The 21,437-nt window shown below is 41.2% G+C and overlaps 1 protein-coding gene across 2 annotated transcripts in view; it reads right to left on the bottom strand.

Annotated features, from left to right (window-relative positions):
* The window catches only part of LOC126481680 (uncharacterized), a 188,408-nt gene that overhangs the window by 114,911 nt on the left and 52,060 nt on the right, over positions 1-21,437 (bottom strand). For both annotated transcript variants that reach the window (XM_050105613.1, XM_050105614.1), the window contains exon 2: positions 19,946-20,119. In XM_050105613.1, coding sequence (XP_049961570.1) covers positions 19,946-19,990 — 45 coding nt within the window. In that variant the 5' untranslated portion in view covers positions 19,991-20,119. The remainder of the gene's footprint in view (positions 1-19,945; positions 20,120-21,437) is intronic.

The raw sequence follows: 21,437 nt of genomic DNA, 5'->3' as shown, positions 1-21,437 counted from the left end.
ACTGTAATCGATTTTCTAACCGCAGAGCAGTTCGTCCGCACACGGAACATCCTCTTTCTCAGAATGACAATGCCAAATCACACAGGAATACTGTGACATCTGCAACAATTCGACGCCTTGTGTTTACTGTCACCGATCCTTCTTCATACAGTCCCGACTTTGCCACACCCAATTTTCATCTGTTTCCAAAACTTAAAGACCACTTTCGAGGATTTCAATTTGATAGTGATGAAGAGGTGCAAGCAGATGGGAGGTTGTGGCTCCGTCAACAGAGTCAAACATTGTAGAGCGTCTGTGTCAACAATATTAACTCTCGTTGGAGGAGTGACTTAACTGAGAAATAAATCTGTAGACATGAAGAATAGAGATGCAGAATGTTAATCAAATTTGTGATTTACGTTAAAAGATTTAAGAGTTTTCATCTAAAAAATTCGGGGGTATAGCTTCTTAGCACGCCTTCGTATTTATCAATTTAACCTCTAAAATGTGATCTCTTTCTCTAAAAGTCAACTGTATGTCTCCTGATTTGACTTCATCCTGAGTCTGCTAGACTGTGTTGACCTTTCAACTTCACATACGTACCATACTCAGTATCATTTTTAACTAAACTCAATATTCCTGGAAACATTAGCGCCAGCAATGATTGCACATTGTCCGTTGTGGGTAAATACAAGACAACTCAGATAGTACGAATACTATAGCTCGTTGATGAAAATTAGAGTTTGGATATTTAAATAACTATTTGATGGTTCTGATGACTGCTGGAGCCAAGCTTCTGGAGGCGGTTTCATTGCATAATAACATATTTACAGCGTCGTATAAAATTAGATGAACGATACAAAATTACAAATGGAAATGGGGCACTAAGATTTGTTAGGAAAACTCCGGGAAAGAAAAGAGATTCTGGTATGTAAACGTGTTCAAAACGACGGCGATATTAAATGAGTTCACATATGTACTGCTAGAATTAACAGCACAGTCCAGCCCATACGAAAGTAGAAGACCATGGAGATAATATTTTTTGTTCTTTAGGGCCAGCAGCATGATATATGTCGGACAATGTCATGAGAATTAGAAAGATGCACCAGCATAGCTGCTTATAATAATTACTCTTTATTAACGACAGAATGTTTTGGCATTTATCGCCATTGTTAAGCACGTCTAGGATAAAGTGACGTCCATATTACGTCGATAATGAGCTGTGTTATAACAGTCAGTGTTTTTATTAGATGGTAAATGATGTAAATATATTGAGAATAAGACGCTAATTATGATCTGACAGTACTCTACTCTTACATCGTAGGAGTAGAATCATAAGTAAGTATTATTCTTAATATGTTTGTCATTTACCATGTAATCAATACACTGACAGTTATAAGTCAGTTCTCTAACGACGTAATATGGACATTACATAATTCTAGACATAGTTGACAGTAGCGATAAATCCCGAAACAGTCTATCGTTAAAAAAAGATTAATTATTGTCAGCAGCTATTCTGATACATATTTCTAATTAATGTTACTGACAGTATTTAAATTTAAACCTTTGAAAGAACGATGGTGTTATTCTCACGAACAGTTCTTGAGTAAACATAGAGAATTCTAGTCTTCATTACATAGCTCACATAGGGATCAGGAGAATATGACAAGAGAGATTAAAGGCATACGGGGACACAAACAACCATTTCGCTTCGTTCCTTTCGTGAACAGTGTTCGACAATGCGCGACTGCTCATACCAAATCAGACAGCCGGCCTAAGTGAGGCAGCAGCGGAAATGTTGCGTTGGATCAATTTAGATAATCTCACCTTGGATTAGTACTGGATGTATCACTTTGATTCCGAAATAAAGGATAAAAGCAAGAAACGGAAGCATGGGAATAATTCTCACCACTGCCGAAAAAGACGAAGGTCCTACGATCACTGGGCAATGTGTTGGTGAGTGTTTTTGTGATTACTATGGTATGTTCACAGATAATTCGTGTAAGGGGCAAAAAGTGACAGGAGCATAATAATCGAAACCTCCTGACGAGGCTACGGAGGCTGTCAAGGTCATGGGTTGTTGGGAGCTCACTGAAGTAGTGTTTTTGCTCCACGACACAACGCCGAAGTTCATTCTGTGTAGGGATCAGTGAAACTCGCTACTTTTTTTGGCTATCGAACTTGGCTTCAGTCCCTGTATGCTCCCATCTGAGATCTTATTTTCAGTGTTAAAGAAATATTTGCGTGTTGGATTTTTCCGAGTACGGTGGTCGAATAGTATGTACATGTAAGTCTTCTGGGTTGTAGCCATTCGCCAAGATGGGTAATACTGTGAGCAACTTAGAAGTATCTCATGAAAAGTGAGTGTGGCCGGGCAAGCGTGTTTTTGCTCCACGACACATCGCCCAAACTCAATCTATCTAGGTAGCAGTCAAGCAAGCTACTTCTTTGGGCTATCAAAGTCCTATTAAAAAGTTCTAGGACCTGTGGAGGGGAGTGAGTACATAATATTCTGAATAGGAACCCGTGTCCGGAAACGTACTGTTTCCGTTCTACAACGGTTTCAATTCAGATGTTTCACTGATCCACTTCTGCTTGAGGTGATTCTGTTGGAATTTCTTATCACTCTCGCAGTATAGACATCCCTCCATAATAACAGTCTAATGAAGTCCCTTATCAACATAAAAATTCTATCCCAGTGGTTCTTACAGAAACAACTAAGCCAATATATAGAGACTTGGGGCATACTGATCATCTCTGTAAATGTATTATAGATTGTACTGAGAACAAAAATTGTCGTTCAAACCTCGTATGGACTCGTGTGCATGAAAAGAATGTACTTGCTGGAATATAAAGTGAAACAGTGAGTAAGCAATGCTGTTATTTCATTGAACGATGGTGATCTGGCAAGATTAAAGGTCATGACAGGGCTTGAAATTGTACGTGATGTTAACGCCATCAAAGGTCTCCAGCTTTTGGACGATGTGCCAGTAAGCGAGACTCTCTATGCAGATGAATATACGGCCCCTCCAGCCGGAGGTTCGAGTCCTCCCTGGGGCATCGGTGTGTGTGTGTGTGTGTGTGTGTGTGTGTGTGTGTGTGTGTGTGTGTGTGTGTGTGTGTATTATTCTTAGCGTAAGTTAGTTTAAGTTACTTTAAGTAGTGTGTAAGTCTAGGGACCGATGATCTAAGCAGTTTGGTCCCTTAGAAATTCACACACATTTGAACATTTTTTTTTATTGCAGCTGAATATAATACAAAGAAAGCAATGCAACAAGCAAAAGGAAAGTAATAAGTGAAACATAAGAACCAGTAGCTGACTCTGATTACTGTGCTGGACTCGTTTGACAATAAAATTGTGAATTTTCATAGTGAATTACTTTAAAAAAAAATGTTTCAAATGGCTCTGAGCACTATGGGACTCAACTGCTGTGGTCATAAGTCCCCTAGAACTTAGAACTACTTAAACCTAACTAACCTAAGGACATCACACACAGCCATGCCCGAGGCAGGATTCGAACCTGCGACCGTAGCGGTCGTGCGGTTCCAGACTGTAGCGCCTTTAACCGCTCGGCCACTCCGGCCGGCAGTGAATTACTTTAATCGTGTTTTCTAGCACTCGACGTTTTCAGTGCTATATGTACCTTTACCCCCGAAATCAGTGACCTACTGACGTTCAAACTTTCAGAAATGTTATAAAACAGTTAAAATGTGCCACTGAACTGGAATCATGTCAAGAACTGACTTATTCTCCGGATTACGGAGATTTATATGGAATGTTACTCAATTAAAAATGGCTTAAGAGTAAAAAATTCATAAATATTATACCAACAATAAAGAAACATTAATTCTAGCCGGCCGAAGTGGCCGTGCGGTTCTAGGCGCTACAGTCTGGAACCGAGCGACCGCTCCAGTCGCAGGTTCGAATCCTGCCTCGGGCATGGATGTGTGTGATATCCTTAGGTTACTTAGGTTTAATTAGTTCTAAGTTATAGGCGACTGATGACCTCAGAAGTTAAGGCGCATAGTGCTCAGAGCCATTTGAACCATTAATTCTATTTCAGTGAACTAAATATACATGCTGAAAACAGCTGTCAAAATTTTAGTGTTTCAGGTTTAACTGTTCCAGAGAGAAAAGGTACATAAAGTAAGCAAATTTAACATTGGTTAGATAGGGCGTTCCGAATCCCGTTAAGTCCGCGTTGGAAAACTCAGTCTCGCACTGGGTGTTGCCAGCGGAACACCCCATCCCACGTGCGAGCACACGTGCTGGCAGATGCGACAGCGGGGCTTCGGCGAGTCGCCTCGCCTGTCCTTTCCCGCCGCCACTTCCGCAGCGCCACGCCGAAGGCTGAGCCAGGAGAGATGCGGCCTTGGGACCGCCGCACCCGCTGCACCGTAGGTAGCTCTCTGCCGTGAGCCAGCTGTACTCAGTGCACACTCTGACTCCCCACACAGCACTTTTTTAAAGTTTCCCTATTATGTAGACCTCACAGATAAGCGGCGTAATTTTAGAGAGGGACGTTCAAATTTTCCAGCTAGTAAAGTTTAAGCGTAAGTAGAGGGGCAAAGTTCGTACGAGTCCATTTGGTTAGTGCAGGTTGCGTACATCAGGGGCAGGTATGCACTCAGGGGCAAACCTACTGTTCTCCTTTGATGGACATATACTTAACCTATTGTTCTGTTAAGTGCTTTTCCATATCACCGCCATTTCCTTTTGATTGACAGGAAATGGCGGTGATATGGAAAAGCACTTAACAGAACAATTGGTTAAGTACTTGTCAATCAAAGGAGAACTATAAGTTTGTCCTTGAGTGCATACCTGCCCCTGATGTAGGCAACCTGCACTAACCAAATGGACTTGTACGAACTTTGCCCCACTACTAGCATAAACTGCACGGTTATTGTGCATGTGAGCAGAGCCTCTGAACAGTGTGACCCAAAGTATGCTGACACCTCTTAGTGGACATTAAGATGCGGTATGCCTACCCTGTGCATTCATCTAATTCTACATACACTCTCTGCAAGCCTCCGTATGGTGAGTGCAGGAGGATATGTTGTACCACTACTAGTCGTTTCCTATCCTCTTACTCTCGCAGACAGAGCGAGTTGCCTTCTCTCCAGCGTTTCCCATTTGAGTTTTTGAGCCATCTTCGTAACACCTGCATGTTGTTCGAACCTACCAGTAATAACTCCAGCAGCCCACCTCTGAAATGCCTCTATGTCTTCGTTCAATCCCATCTGGTACGGATCCCAAACGAAAATAGGTTGCACTAGCATCCAATATGCGGTCTCCTGTATAGATGAACCACACTTCCGTAAAATTCTCACAATAAACCGCAGCTGACTATTCTCCTTCCCTACCACAATCTTCACATGCTCGTCCCAGTTCATATCGCTTTGCAACGTTGCACCCAGATCCCTATACGGACGTGACTGTGTCAAGTGGGACATTACTAACGCTGTATCCGAACATCACGGGTTCATTTTCCCTACTCATCTGCATGAACTTACATTTCTTCACATTTAGAGCCAACTGCCATTCATCACACCAACTACAAATTTTATCTAAGTCGTCTTGTATCATCCTACAGTCACTTATATTGGACTCCTTCGCCTACACCATAGCATCATCAGCAGACTCTGCACATTGCTGCTCACCCTATATGCCACATAATTTATGTATATAGAAAATAATAGCCATCCTGTCACACTCTCCTGGGCTTGAACTCTGCTGGGGACACTTTCAATGACGTGTCTGAATGCCTGTGGAGGAACAGCAGCTCATTTTTTCAAAAGAGCCCAAACCACAGAAGGTAGTGATGTAGGGCGCTGGGGTGTGGAATGAAAACGATGTTCTAACTCATCCCAGAGATGTTCCATTCGATTCAGTTTGGGACTCTGAACAGGGCAGTTCATTGCAGGAAAGCGATTGTCCACAAACCATTGCAATCACAGATGACAGAGTACATCGTCACGCTGATATAAACAGTCATCCTCTCCAAACTGTTCCCCTACTGTAGGTAGTACTGGTTCAAAAATGGTTCAAATGGCTCTAAGCACTATGGGACTTAACATCTGAGGTCATTAGTCCCCTAAACTTAGCACTACTTAAACCTAACTAACCTATGGACATCACACACATCCATGCCCGAGGCAGGATTCGAACCTGCGACCGTAGCGGTCGCGCAGTTCCAGACTGAAACGCCTAGAACCGCTCGGTCACAACGGCCGGCTGGTGAGTCACAAATGAGGAAAAATACAGGGTATTTTAAAGAGTCATCCGATTTCACAAGAGTGAATCTGGTAGATAAATGAAGATAGAAATTTACGGCGAAATTTACTCTACGCATAGAAAACAAAATTTGCAAGTTGCCGACATTTTTGGTGACCGGCAGGGGTCCGTCTGATGTTGCTGCCTCGCTAGCTTGCTCTCTTGCTCATTACTACTCAATGTCCATCAAGTCGAGATGCCAATAATGCAGCAACAAAAGGCGCTTTCCGCTCTCCGTTTCATCAGGTACAATTCATTTGCAACTATGCGACAGTTTTCTTTTTTTTTCACAGTACGCTACTGCACCTCCTACAGCTCGAAGCATTCAATGATGACACCGGCAGCTCCAGAATACTGCTTGTTTATGCAAGGGGAAGTCCGCAGTTTTCCCCCGTGAGCTCGTCTGGGATATGGAGCTCATTCAACGAAGTTTTACACTTGGTCCACCGAAGTCCGCTCATAAGAATTAGGCATTCTTCATATGTGTATCGGCGTGTTTTGTAATTATAAATGAATTCCACTTGCTGAAAAGGACGCAAAACGCCTTTTCTGCTGTTTTATCTCTGTCTCGACGCGACGAACGTTGGGTGATGAAGTAGCGAGTAACGAGTCACTGAGACCAAAGAGTCCTCTAGCGCAAACAACATGAACCCGGAAACTTACAACCGGCAAACTTTATTCTCGATTGTTTGGCTGAAATTCATCCCGAACTTCTGTCTTCATTCAACTACACTACGGAATAGTCTTGTGAAATCGAATGAATCATTTTGTAAAACCTTGCGCTTCCTGGACAGTGATACACATTGAGCGAAAGTACTGAATATTTTTTCCCATGTTTCCACATCACCAGATGGGGGTATAAATAAATGTTGTACAATCGAAAAATGTGAAGTGAACGTTAGAGTGTTCTTGTGCGCCTACGTAAGGCAGGAGGAAAGAATGGAAATATTGCACAACTTGTACGAGTTACAGGGCTCTTCCCCTTAACATTTCAACCTTTACGAGACATGAGACTGTACGCCGTGACACGGTCGGCTACGTGGAGTTCATAAATTCTACGATTGCTCGTAGTCTACAATGAAATTAGTTTTTCTTTCGTATCTCTGCAATGCTTGGTGATAAAATCAGGACTTGTCATGCAATGCATCTGTACAAGAATAACTCCCTGACCTTGAGATTCTTAAGCGCCTCGTTAAAAGCTAAAATTTTATTTATGTTCTAAACAGTAAGTGAAACAGAAAAACAAATAACAACGTTTCTTGACTCCTGTACAGCAATAAGTATTTCTCGGAATATTTTTCCTCATTTGTGACACCTCATATTCCTCTATATGTACTCCGATCATTCTTATTTTACACCCGTAGACTTCACGTGCTACATACGCGACGTGCTGTTATACCTGCTTCCTCGAACATCGGTTCTGCAAATTATGCAACATGATGCCCAAAGGACATTGCCTTTCTACCACAGAATGCGGTTTACGTTGCCTGAGCACGTGTGCTATATTTTTGTGAGGCCTATATCAACCTCTTTTTATCCCAGCAGCGTATCTCGTCACCCCTTGATTCCTCCACTGATACCTATTTGATAAAAAGTCCAAACACTGAAATAGTGCTCTAGAATCGGTCGCACTAGCGTCTTCTACGTCATTCACTATACAGAGGCACTCCACTTTTCCAAAGTTCTCCCAACAAATATAAATCTTCGATTCCCACTCGCTACAGCTCGTTTCTTACCGCTTTTTAGTATTACTCGCACATAGTTAAGAGAATATTGTCACTAATCTTATAGCTGGGTGCTGGAAGTTTCATTCTTTTTCTTTTTGAAATTAACTTGTAAGTACATACATTCATAGAGAACTAATATTCGATATACTGGATGGAAATACTAAATCGCTCTGCACTTCCTTACTATCGTCCCGCTACGATACATCCATGTAGACAACAAACCGTTAGTAAATTATCTGAGAGTGCTGCCGACCATGTCTAATCAATAATTTGTGAACTGGGATCTTCATCAGCCCTGTTACGCTTCTTATGGGCTTACCTGTAATTGTTGTTCGTTTCTGATGAACATAAACTGTCATGAATTATGTTACCTGTTCTAGTAGAGAAAAACCGGTTTGATCAAACATGTATTTTAAGATAGGCAATGTTTTATGAATTTTTGCACGCTTGTACATCCGAGTGTGAGTTTTCAATGTATTAATTTTTATTTATTTTTTATTTATTTATTTATTGTTCCGTGGGACCAAATTAAGGAGAAGTCTCCATGGTCATGGAGCGAGTCAATACATGATAACACGATAGTAGAAACAGATAAAATGAATTATAAGAAACATATTCAGGCGACAAGTCGTAAGTTTAAATAAAGAAAATCAACAATGTAACACTGGAATTTGCTTAATTTTTCAGCTCTTCCAGGAGCTCCTCGACAGAATAGGAGGAGTGAGTCATGAGGAAACTCTTCAGTTTGGACTTAAAAGTGTTTGGGCTACTGCTAAGATTTTTGAGTTCTTGTGGTAGCTTATTGAAAATGGATGCAGCAGAATGCTGCACTCCTTTCTGCACAAGAGTCAAGGAAGTGCATTCCACCCGCAGATTTGATTTCTGCCTAGAGCCACAGAGTTTAAATACCTTCATCTCTGTTGTTCGTAGGAAAAAGGTAGATGACTCTTGCGAAATACATTATTATAGCCCAAGTTTAAAAATTCATACTGCGAAAAATAGCTGATTTCAATGGTCTTTCATCCTGTATACCGTAATAAACACACTTTCACGTCAGCAAAGGTTATTCTGCTAAAACGAAAGAAACTGTATAAACAGTTGTATGCCGTTAATTTACTCTTCAACGACGAATTTGATTAATTGGCAAATGTAACAAATACGATAATAATGATAAATATAGAAGAGAGCACCCGTAGTGTAAAAGACATAAAAGATAAAATGAACAAACTTTGCTCTTTAAAAAGAAACTTCAGGCAACATTATGTTTAGTGGAAAACGTTAAGAATCAGCTCCCAAACTGACATTAACAGTCCACAGTACAGATTCTTAACGAGATCAGACATTCGTGGATGAACAGCAAACTAGGGAATTGACTAGGAAAAAGGCGACATGTTAAGTTAGTCGAATGGTTTAGAGAAAAATAAGGAAGATGTTTCATTATCAACTGCTGTTATAAAAACGAGTACAGTCTCGAGACGTGAAATTCTTTATTTAGGCTGACGTCCATTACAATTTGAAACCGCATTTCCAATGGGTTCTGCCAGCCACAATCTGTTAGTCAGCTACTTAGTCATGGAATATATTGACGAAAACACTTACCGAGTAGAATACTTCATGAGTCCGTCACACACGTACAGAATACTGGTCATTTACTGCTGCGTTCATGTACAACATTGAACAGTAATTTTGGATATATATATATATATATTGCGGGTGACCTTGCAATCCTCACAAATAATAGAAGAGAAGCCACTAACGCCATAGAGAAGTTACACGAAATTGCACAAAGAACTGGCCTGCAAATCTCATATGAGAAAACCCAGTACATAGAAAGAGTGCCACAAGATAAATTGCCTATTGTGACAACCCATGGGAAAATCGTACAAGTACCACATTTTAAGTACCTGGGAGGAATCATCCAGCCATCAGGGATCAACCTAAAGGCCAATGAGGAAAGAATAAAAAAACTCCAGAAAGCATATAAACTCACGTGGAACTATTATAACAAAAAGTCCATATCCATTAACGCAAAATTGAGGCACTACAACACTTTCGTACTTCCGGAGGCACTGTATGCATCTGAATCAACACAAATAGGTGGGCAAACTAAAATCAAAGAAATAGAGAAACAAGAAAGGAAAATTCTCAGGAAAATTTTTGGCCCGTTACAAGAGCAAGGAATCTGGAAGAAGAGACCAACATCAGAATTATATAAATACACAGACAAGATTACGGATACAATAAGGAAAAGAAGAATGCAGTTCTACGGACATATCCACAGGATGAATGAAAACAGAATTTCAAAGCGAATTCTTAAAGTCATCAACTCAGGCAGGGGAAAAACAAAATGGATAAAAGAAGTTGAAGTGGACCTCAGACAAGCACACATAACAGTAAACGATGCAGAAAATAGAACTGAATTCAGGAACACCATCAAAAAACATAAATTTGACACCATAACACGGAAGAGACCAGGATGCAAATGGACAGCGGAGCGAAAGAAACAACACAGTGAACACATGAAGAAAATTTGGGCTCAGAAGAAAAACAATCATAAAGGAATTCAAGTTCAAACGCTCTCTTAAATGGGAATAATCGAAAATAATAATAATAATAATAATATATATGATGGGATTCCGATCTCTCCCTCATTTTGCTCTTGCTTTAAAAGGACGTACTTTCGAAGTCTATGGTTCGAAAGCAAGCATCTGTGCTAAATATACGGGATGGTCAGAAAGTCTGTAAAGTTTTTAAGGGTGTTGCAGGTTAGTTTGTGGTGAGAAATAGCTGTGAAGAAAAAAATTCATTACATTGCACGGTTTCGGGGTTAATTAGCGCTGAAGTTAACCAGTCAGAGCGTTGCGCACACAAATTCAAGCGACCCGCCAGAGACGGTGTTGCCAAACGATTTCTTCGGTTGGCCGCTTGAATTTGAGCGCGCAACGCTCTGACTGGCTAACTTCAGCGCTAATTAACTTCGAAACGGCGCAGCGTATCGATTTTTTTTCTTAACAGTTATTTCTCAGCACAACCTACCAAGCAACTCCCTTACAAGCTTCTCAGATTGTTTCTGACCACCCTGTATGTGCAGTACGAAGTTCAGTGTTTCATTTTGGCTTTTAGTCTTAAGTTTATGACTCTCATAGTTAGCTGAAAGTGAATCTCATTTCCAGTCACAAATATTACCAGGAAGTAAATTTAGTTCGAGACTGTTGAATCCTTGTCTACTTGATACCAGGAACTATGTGCAAGTAACCGCTTATTTTTTGCGAAAAATCAGTTTATGAGAAAAAGTAGTATAGCTTATTAGTGATGAAAGTATGTAGCAAGTAAGTCTGAAGTAAATAAATCTGCTGTGATACTTTCCTATAAAAAGTGCAAACATAGCTATTTGTTTCAGAAGAGCCACAATATTTTATTATTTCATCCATTTTAAGCTCTCAAATATACTGATTCCAAAATCCTAGAACACTCTACCGTGTAGTAGTTTCCTTTGATACACATAATTTGTTGATGTAATTGTACTTTGTATAGTACAAATCAGATATTTTAATCGTTTTTCATAGTCATTCGCGTTTATATAAATTCCAGCGCATTGCAAGTATTCGAGCAACAGCATTGTTTATAGTCCCACGCTAGAGTCTGTTTTTACGGGCAGGTAGAAAACATGTAGCATCTGATTTTACTTCGATGGAGAGGAAAAAATGACAGGTTGTGGTAGACCTTCCTGCTCACTGAAATTAAATAGTCTTATTGTTCGCGATCGACGTTCTTTCTAAATGTAGAAATCTCCATGCCAAATTTGCAGAAACGAGGAAATCAGATACCCGCGGTATTTGTTTTTCTGGCAAGAGAAAACGCGTCGAAGAGTAGTGAATTTGACACCGCGTCTGGGGAATCGGGTCAGACCACAGAATCTGCCAAAGATGGCGACGCGAAGACTTCCAGTATCCACTTTTCCAACGAAGCAGCTGTTTTAATTTGTCAGCAGTACAGTGTGAAGTTTTGAGCGAGACGTTGCTCAGTTACGTATACGTGACGTAGTCTATAAGTTTTCCTATTATAAGCTTTCAGTTACTCGGCAATTCCATATTTCGGGCAAACAAACGCTACACATTAAGAAAACCTCGAGTAATACACAGCCCAGTCACAGTAAAGTGACCACCACCTATGTTCGACATCGTAGGGCAATGACCACTCATATCCGGTAGGTAGCAACGCTAGCAGTGGAGAGTATATGGAGGGTGTTGGGGGGTCGCGGAAAACAGTGCATTCATTGTCGTAATGTGGAAATGGAGCGATTTATCTGACGTCCAAAACGGCAGGATCATCGGCTTTCGGGCGACAGGTAAAAACATTTCCAAAACGGCTGTAAGTAGGCTGTTTAGGTTTTTATGTTGGTAACGCCATGTAGCGCTCTATATGAGAATCACTGACTGTGCTGTGTGCAGTATGTGGCTGGTTTGCATTGTTGGAATTTGCTATTGTAGTGTTGGGCAGTTGGCTGTTAACAGCGCGTAGCGTTGCGCAGTTGGAGGTGAGCCGCCAGCAGTGGTGGATGTGGGGAGAGAGATGGTGGAGTTTTGGGAGCGGATGATCTGGACGTGTGTCCATTAGAGACAGTAAATTTGTAAGACTGGATGTCATGAACTGATACATATATTATGACTTTTGAACACTATTAAGGTAAATACATTCTTTGTTTTTTATCAAAATCTTTCATTTGCTAACTATGCCTATCAGTAGTTAGTCACTTCAGTAGTTAGACTCTTTTATTTAGCTGGCTGTATTGACGCTCGCTGTATTTGCAGTAGTTTGAGTAACGAAGATTTTTGTGAGGTAAGTGATTCATGAAAGGTATCGGTTATTGTTAGTCAGGGCCATTCTCTTGTAGGGATTATTGAAAGTCAGATTGCGTTGCGCTAAAAATGTTGTGTGTCAGTTTAGTGTTGATCAGAATAAGTAAAGAGAGTAATGTCTGAGTACGTTCAGTTTTGCTCAGCTGTTTGAAAATAAAATAACGTAAGAGGTTTATCAGCACAGTAATTCACTAATTTTTCTAAGGGGACGTTTCACGGCTAAGTTTGTAATCCACTCGTGGGTTTCCGTGGTTAAAGCACGCTGTGCGCGGCAAAATGGTGCTATCCAAAAGTGGCGCCAAGGCAACAGTGGTGCACCACTGGTCATATACACCATGTGATAAAAAGTATCGGGACTCCCCCAAAAATTAGGTGCATTGTACTGCCACCTACTACCAGGTACTCCATGTCAGCGACCTCAGTAGACATCATGAGAGAGCAGAATGGGGCGCTCTGCGGAACTCGCGGGCTTCGAATGTGGTCAGGTGACTGGGTGTCACTTGTACGCGAGATTTCCACACTCCTAAATCCCTAGGTTCACTGTTTCCGATGTGACAGTGGAGCGGAAACGTGAAGGGACATGTACAGCACAAAAGCGTACAGGCTGACCTCGTCTATTTGTTTTAAATACGGTATTATATGAAGCAGTCTTGATCGGATATCCTCGTATGCAGAGAAAGGTTAGAGTTTAACATCCTGTTGGCAATGAGGTCTGTGAAGACGGAGCACAATCTCAGATGAATCAAGACAAACGACGCAAATCCTCGTCTGTATGGTTAAGTATGGGTCAGAGCTCGGGTCCTTTAGAATACAAGACCAGTGCCTTACAGAGTCTACCAATAACTAACGTTCCCCTATTTCTAAATCGAAATCAGTAGGAAATTTTAGTATAATAAAACTTCATTTAGGATGTTACCTGATCAAATATGACTTAAAATAGCTGTATGATGTGTGTTATTTTCATTACACTAACTACGAGTCAGTTTTTCCCTGTCATCTATCAAAGCAATGCTACATTGTTGTTGGTAGAAGGCAGATTGCGAAAATGAGTACCAATGCCAGATCATTACAGAAAACCTGAAACGCTGAAGGAGCCCAAGTAATAGTCATCCGTTACTAATTTGTCTAAGTCATACCAGAGTGACTCGGGTTAAAAATATTCAAGTACTTCACGAGAGCGGTACTTCTTAGTGAAAGGGGTATTTGCTTAGTGAACATATTACGCAAATTACCAGGTTACCAGGAAATAATAAAGGTCGTGGATTAGAACTAGTTCAGTAGCTCTGCAGGCAAAACGAATAATTACACAACATAACTGAAGTCAATTAAATTTACGTAATAAGCTGATGTAAGAAAAATTCATGGCAAGCCTGATATCCACACTTACATTATTGCTGTGGTACTGATAATACTGAATAATTGCGTAACATTAATTGAAGTCAATAAAACTTACGTAATATCTTGTTGAATGAGTAATTCATCGTGGAGGATAATGTCCACACGTAAATTGCACTGATGGTGACTATCGGGATACCTACAGAATACAAATAAGCGGAAACGTGAATAAATAATGTTCATTGTCAAGTAGTACTTTCTTTATTCTTCGTAGCCGTTCTACACTTATCTACCAACACTGTCAACAGTTGTTTCTAATACTACTGCCAATATTGTCCGTAGGTACTACTCACACTAAATTAACAGATAAACTTCGACGCCGTCGCTAGTAACAATAAATCCGGATTCAGATTAAGCTTCGAAGTTTTGCGTGCTTCAACAATGTTGCCAGATTTTATTCTAATGATCAATGTTTAAATCCGACCATACTTTCTTTTGCCACTCGACTGCAGTACTCTGCGAGCTAGTCTAGTTAGTTCGTCACAGGTGACGGATATCATTTCTGACTGCCACAACGCAAACATTCAGACATTTCTTTCCCTCATGAAGTAATGTGTGTATAATTTAAACACCCTTCAAATAGCTATTATCGTTCTTTTTGTTATTAAAAGAGCATAAAATCAACAATTATGTCACAAGTGCATTTCAAATTCATTACAGCGTCTGTTCCACTTTTCCTAACCTTTGCGATACACGATTTGGGTCTTCTATTGCTCGTAACAAATTCCCTTTGTGCGAGAATTCTCGTTTCCATTCAGACAAAGTGCACGTAAAATTGTATAAGCCGCCTACCCATCAATCTCAGTGATGCACAGTGCTCAGCTACAGTTACACGAGACAGTACCGTACAATTTTATGAACATATCTATGAGGGTTTCGTAGAACACTGATACAAAGCAAAAATCACGTCGTGTGGTATATAATGTTCAGTACTTTTACGATTGTGTCAATGTTAACTAGCGTTCCCTTAAAGGAATTTATTTTCTATTTCGTAAACTAAGTTTTGTATTTCCCAAGCACTGTGAATAGTAATAGATTTCTATTATTTTCCAATATAGTTCGTTATTGTAAACCATGTAAAGAATTTGCAATAGCAGTACTGCAGTAAATAAAAGTGCATAGCTGAAATGAATATTTTTTGGAAAGAATGAAATTTCACACGTACTGGAGAAACCAGTGATTACTCAACTGTCTGATTTGAACGTCATTTATTTTCCAGCACAACCACCACCTATTGCAATATGAAATAACTGGTTTCGGGCGTCATCAGATCAAAAACATATGCCGTAGAAAAGACGTTCAAAACTGGAAAATACTTTTAAAAATGTTTCAAATGGCTCCGAGCACTATGGGACTTAACATCTGAGGTCATCAGTCCCTTAGAACTACTTAAACCTAACTAACCTAAGGACATCACACACATCCATGCCCGAGGCAGGATTCGAACCTGTGACCGTAGCGGTCGTGCGGTTCAAGACTGATTCAAATGATTCAAATGGCTCTGAGCACTATGGGACTTAACAGCTGTGGTCATCAGTCCCCTAGAACTTAGAACTACTTAAACCTAACTAACCTAAGGACATCACACACATCCATGCCCGAGGCAGGATTCGAACCTGCAACCGTAGCAGTCGCGCGGTTCCGGCCTGCGCGCCTAGAACCGCGAGACCACCGCGGCCGGCATTCAAGACTAAAGCGCCTCGAACCGCTCGGTCACAACGGCCGGCGAAAAGACGTTGACAATGTATTTTCCGCGGTGAAGTGAGTGTACCAGGGCGTCTGTATTATCATTTGATGACGGCCGAAACTGATGATTTCGTATTGAAACTGGCTACTATTATGCCGGAAGAGAAACTTTTTCGAAACAAAAATATTCCTCTGTTTCTCTAGAGGAAGCTTCGTGACATTTGGCTTCACAGCTAAGAGCTCGAAAATATATTTTTCACTGTAATTTTTAGTTTACCGAACGACACGCACACAGAAGCCAAAAAAAATCATATTCATTTTCATATACAAATAATGAAAGGATAGCGTCATATCCATAAATCTTGTCGAAAGACAGTAAGTTAGAGGGAAGACGATTAAAAACTTTCTTACAGATATTCGAAAATTGAGCAGTTATTCCTGTTTCTCTCGCGCCATGTAAGAGACGTAAGATATTTATTAGAAACCTTGTTATATAAACGAAAGGTTTGTACCGAGCGACGTGGGGTAGTGACTAATTCACTTGGACTTGCTCTCGGCAGGAGCGGGGCTCAAATCCCAGTCTGACTTTTCAGATTTAGGTTTTGCGTTTTTTCCCCAAACCTCATAAGGCAAAGCCAGGATGTTTCCATCGACACATAAAAGGCCCACTTGCTTCCACGACCTAAAACAAAGCTAGTGTTCCGTTTCTCGACACATCGTCGTCTACAGGACGTACAACCTTAGCCTTGTTTCTTCGAAATGACTGTTTCAAATTAAACAATTGTCGAGTATCAGTATAAACAAAGGGATGATGAAATAAGTTGTCTGTTAGTGTCGTATGCCGGTTCTAGTACTCCCGAAACACCCGCTGTATGAAGCTGACTATTATCGCATACACCACATCCGATGAAGCAAAGAAACTAGATAAGTAGCAGTGTGTGTATAACATCTGGCTGCGTGTGTGCAAATTGTAGAACATTCCATTGCTAATAAGCTATATTCATGTATTGAAGCCTCTCCGCCGCCTCCCCCCCCCCCCCCGTCCCCCTCCCCCCACCTCTTTCTCTTTCTCTTTCTCTCTCTGTCTTTCTCTCTCTCTCTCTCTCTCTCTCTCTCTCTCTCACTCACTCACACACACGCACACACACACACACACACACACACACACACACACACACACACAGAACAGAGCAGGAATTCACGACGTTTATTAAAATATTCATCTGTCGCGATTTGACGGAAATGAATGGAGTTTTTTCAAACTTTTTCCAAATTAACAGTTGACGGGAAAATATTCAGCAATTGTGCTAACTCATTGTCACCAGTATTATACACATCTTTTTAATACTGGACACCATAACCACAAATTTGTTGAATAAAGGCGATATTTTTCCACCTAGGCTGTAAATTTATTAAGACTTTAATTGAACCACTTATTTAGGCTTAAAATACCGTTACATTCATTATGGACTATGTTGCGAGAACTGCGACAGATAAAGTGAAAAAATCTTCCTCATTAATAAAGGTTTTATTTCATATGCTACGAATGTCTATGGTTACATCATCATCGTTCTGGGGAAGACATCTTTTACATGGCTGTTCTCAGTTGGAAGTATCAGCGATTTCTTGCTGCAGCATGTCAGGTGACTAAGAGGTCATGACTTACGCTTTTAATAAGGAAATGAATCCGCCACAACATGTCTGACGTGACGTAGAAAATAGTGTAAAGATATAAAAGTTTTTCTCTATATGCTACATCAAATCGGAAATGATGTGGCAGATTCAGTTAGTTATTATCGACATAATTCGCGATGTAATCTCTCGGCCACCTCAAACACTGGTGAAAGAAATCGCACTAAAATAGCTACGCAAACGAAGCGTTTCACCTGGTGATGGTGTAACCGTATAAACGTGGAGTGGATAAAGTAAAACCGTTGTGACTGACGCAGGATTATGTTTACTTCTTTTCGTGAAAAATACGCTTTCAAATTTTTGCCCAGGGCAATATGAAACAGATATAAATATGGCGGAGATATGAGACGATATTCTGTCGTTCTTGCAACATATTTTGCCGCCTTGAAGTGCACCGACTATACGTCAAACCGTTGCGGACAGAATAATTCGTAAACCATCGTCTGATTTCGCTGCCATTTTCATGTGGATGGTAGCTTGCTCTGGGTAAACACTAGAAAATGGCTTCTTAATCTGGAACAAGTTACGTAACCAAGAAATAGAAATCAACTTATAACCGCATTGGAAAATGTCTTTCAACATTTTTCGCAGTCACAATGCTCACCTCATCGACATTTTTTACTTGCATGGCAGTTATTTGTATCGGCTAATCACGTTACTGGAACCGACTAAGATCTTAAATAACCACCTAAGCAACACATAACATTTCAGTCTGAAAGTATGTTCGTGTCTTCGGGCTAAAGCTTTTCCGTAACTTCCCTAAATAACTTTAAGGCAAATCTCGTGATGTTTCCTTCTCCCATTCCTAGCTGCGCTCCGTCGACGAGGCGTTAAACACTAAATCTTTCTTTTTAGGATGCCGCATCTCGGTAAAAATGGAACCCTTATAGGATCACTTTGTACCCGGACGTTAGTCTGTCTATCTGTCCCACTGCTCAAGCCTCACAAGTCGACAGTTACGTCACGTGCAATGTGCGACGGTCCCTTAGCGACACAAAAAAGTGAAGATTCTAAGTCAAAGCATTCAAAAGATTCAGACATCTTTATATCACATTTTGATGCTCGAGAACTATCAAAACCTACAGGGTACTTGCCTTTGACCTAGAGTCATAAAATTTGGCAAGAAGCAAGATTTCACTGTAAACGTAAAGGAAAAAAAAAAAAAACACGGAAACTGTTAATTTGTAAATACAGCAAACTGAAAAAACTTTTTCTTGCTTGTTATGAATGTCTATCTGTCCGTCCATTAAGACCCCATTGTTCTCAGGCACGGATTGTCGTATCAAGTTGAAATTTAAGTCACACATTAAGGTCTATTGTCCTTCGGTGGAGTAAAAATGTTAATCTTCTAAATTGACGCAGTCAAAAGATACGGCCATTTATACCACATATTACACTCGCGAACACTCATTAAAACCTATAGGCTACTTCCACTAGACGTAGAATCATTAAATCTCGCGAGACGGAAGGTTCCGTGGTGTAAGAAAAGGGAAAAAATCATCAGAAAATTGTTAGTTTGTAATTATATCACACGAAAAAACATTATATTGTCCAGAATGAGATTTTCACTCTGCAGCGGAGCGTGCACTGATATGAAACTTCCTGGCGGATTAAAACTGTGTGTCGGACGGAGACTCGAACTCGGGACCTTTGCCTTTCGCGGGCAAGTGCTCTACCACCTTGCTCGCGAAATGCAAAGGTCCCGAGTTCGAGTCTCGGTCTGGCACACAGTTTTAATCTGCCAGGAAGTTTCATTTCTTTTGTCATTTGTTATCCGGTTTCTGACTCGAAATTAAAACATTCTAGAAAGCCTTTGAATTCCTGGGACCGATACCTTGCCAGTATCAACGTCGACAACACAAAAATAGTCGAACTCCTCGGTTCCCGGAATGGATGGAATGTCTATACACATATTTAAGTATGTACGGAAACCTCAGTGAGCGAGTTCAAGAGTCAATTTTTTTATAGTAACTATATTATATAGTTCAGCGATGATGAACGTCTATAGATGTTTCATTTCGTTCCGAAAGACGGAATTGGAGTTGCGAATTAGCCACGACTTCACGACTCCAGACAAACAGCTATTACCAGCAACCGAACTGATGCGATTTCCTTCCGGGCTCCACTGAGTGCGATGTGGACACAATATGAGTAAACTGATGTGCGTGATCCACAGATGTTAAGCTATCCGTTACGCAAAACACATGCTGAGGGAAGTGATTTCTTCCGCACTGGTGAACACGCAAGTCTGCAGCGGCAGCACAACTACCATCACCCACTCCACCGTCTGCGTGCACAGTGCCGGATCCACCACCGGAAGAGGAGGACAGTACCTTCTTGGTCATGAAGTTCTCGTAGGTGCCGTAGCCGCGTCCCATGGCGGCGTCCGGTGCTCCTAGAGCTGCTGGAAGGATGCTCTGCTGTTGCTCGCTGTACTGTCTTGGGGGCGCCTCGCCGCTGCTCTGGCGCAGAAAGAAGATGGCGGAGCGGGCGCGCCGCTGGAGAACCTGTTGGTTATATAAACGGAGTCAGTCACAAGACCTGGCGGGCGCGCTCACGTGCTCGCAATGGCCTGCCGTGGCCTCGCTTCGCCTAGCCTCTCGCGCTGACCAAGCCCTCGTCTTGAGTTCCGCAAATTAACCACACAGCAGCGGCGCACTAGCCCGTCCAGCACACCCGCAAACAGCCCCTTGGGGACAAGCACTCGGGAGCTGCGGTCGCACGTGTCTAGTGCCGTACTTGTCAGTTCTTGCACGGCTTAACAATTAGGGTACACGAAACACCATTACTAGAACCAGGAACGGCCATCTACGTTAGGTAGGAACCAAATGCCCCTGATCGTATGATGGTTCATGAAGATCGATTACAACTTTCCTGAGTCAGTTATCCTTCATTCAAGTTGCATCTGATTGAAATAAGTTGCCTTTTGCTGTCCGCTCATTCAGTCGAGCAGAACGAGAACACTTATATAAACAGGGAGTTACGTGATCAGTAACAAAACCAGATCTAGTGCTGCACTTGCTAGTTCTTGTACGACTTAACAACTAGGGTAAACGAAACACCAGTACCAGAAGCAAGGACCGCCGTCTATGTTAGGGAGGAACTAAGTGACCATGATGGTTCATCAAGATCTCTTATAATTTTTCTCAGTCAATGATCCTACTTGGGTAAGTTACATCTAAGTTATACTTTACTGTCCGTTCATTCAACCGAGCAAAACGAGTTCACTTATATAATACAAGGACTTACGTGGTAACTAAAAAAAATGCACCGAATGAAGCAACGAAAGGGCATACAAACCATTAAAAAATCTGACTGACAGCTAAGCAAAACGACTAGAGGGTAAATGTTACGATTTAGAAGCATATTTCACTAGGGCAAAGATAGAAATCGCCTACAAGAAAATTAGGGGCTTTTGGGGAAAAGAGAAGGAGCTGTGCAACTATTAAGAGCTGAGATGGAAAACCAGTCCTAAGCAAAGAAGGGGAAGCTTAAACGTAAAAGCAGTATGTGGAGTGTGTATACAACGGAGACCAACTTGAAGGCAATATTACAGAATGGGAAGTAAACCTAGATGAAGATGAGATACTGCGAGAAGAATTTGACAGTACTCTGAAACATCTAAGTTGAAACAAAGCCCCGGGAGTAGACGCTGTTCAGAAGTACTGATAACCTTGCGAGAGCCATCCATGAGAAAACTCTTCCGTCTAGTGTGCAAGATGTGTAGGACAGACGAAATACACCTCAAATGGTTCAAATGGCTCTGAGCACTATGGGACTTAACATCTGAGGCCATCACTCCCCTAGAACTTAGAACTACTTAAA

The sequence above is a fragment of the Schistocerca serialis genome, chromosome 5 (genome assembly GCF_023864345.2).
Source record: "Schistocerca serialis cubense isolate TAMUIC-IGC-003099 chromosome 5, iqSchSeri2.2, whole genome shotgun sequence".
Taxonomy (NCBI): Eukaryota; Metazoa; Arthropoda; class Insecta; order Orthoptera; family Acrididae; genus Schistocerca; species Schistocerca serialis.
Note: the sequence above shows the minus strand (reverse complement) of the source record. Positions and strands in the feature narration are given on the sequence as shown.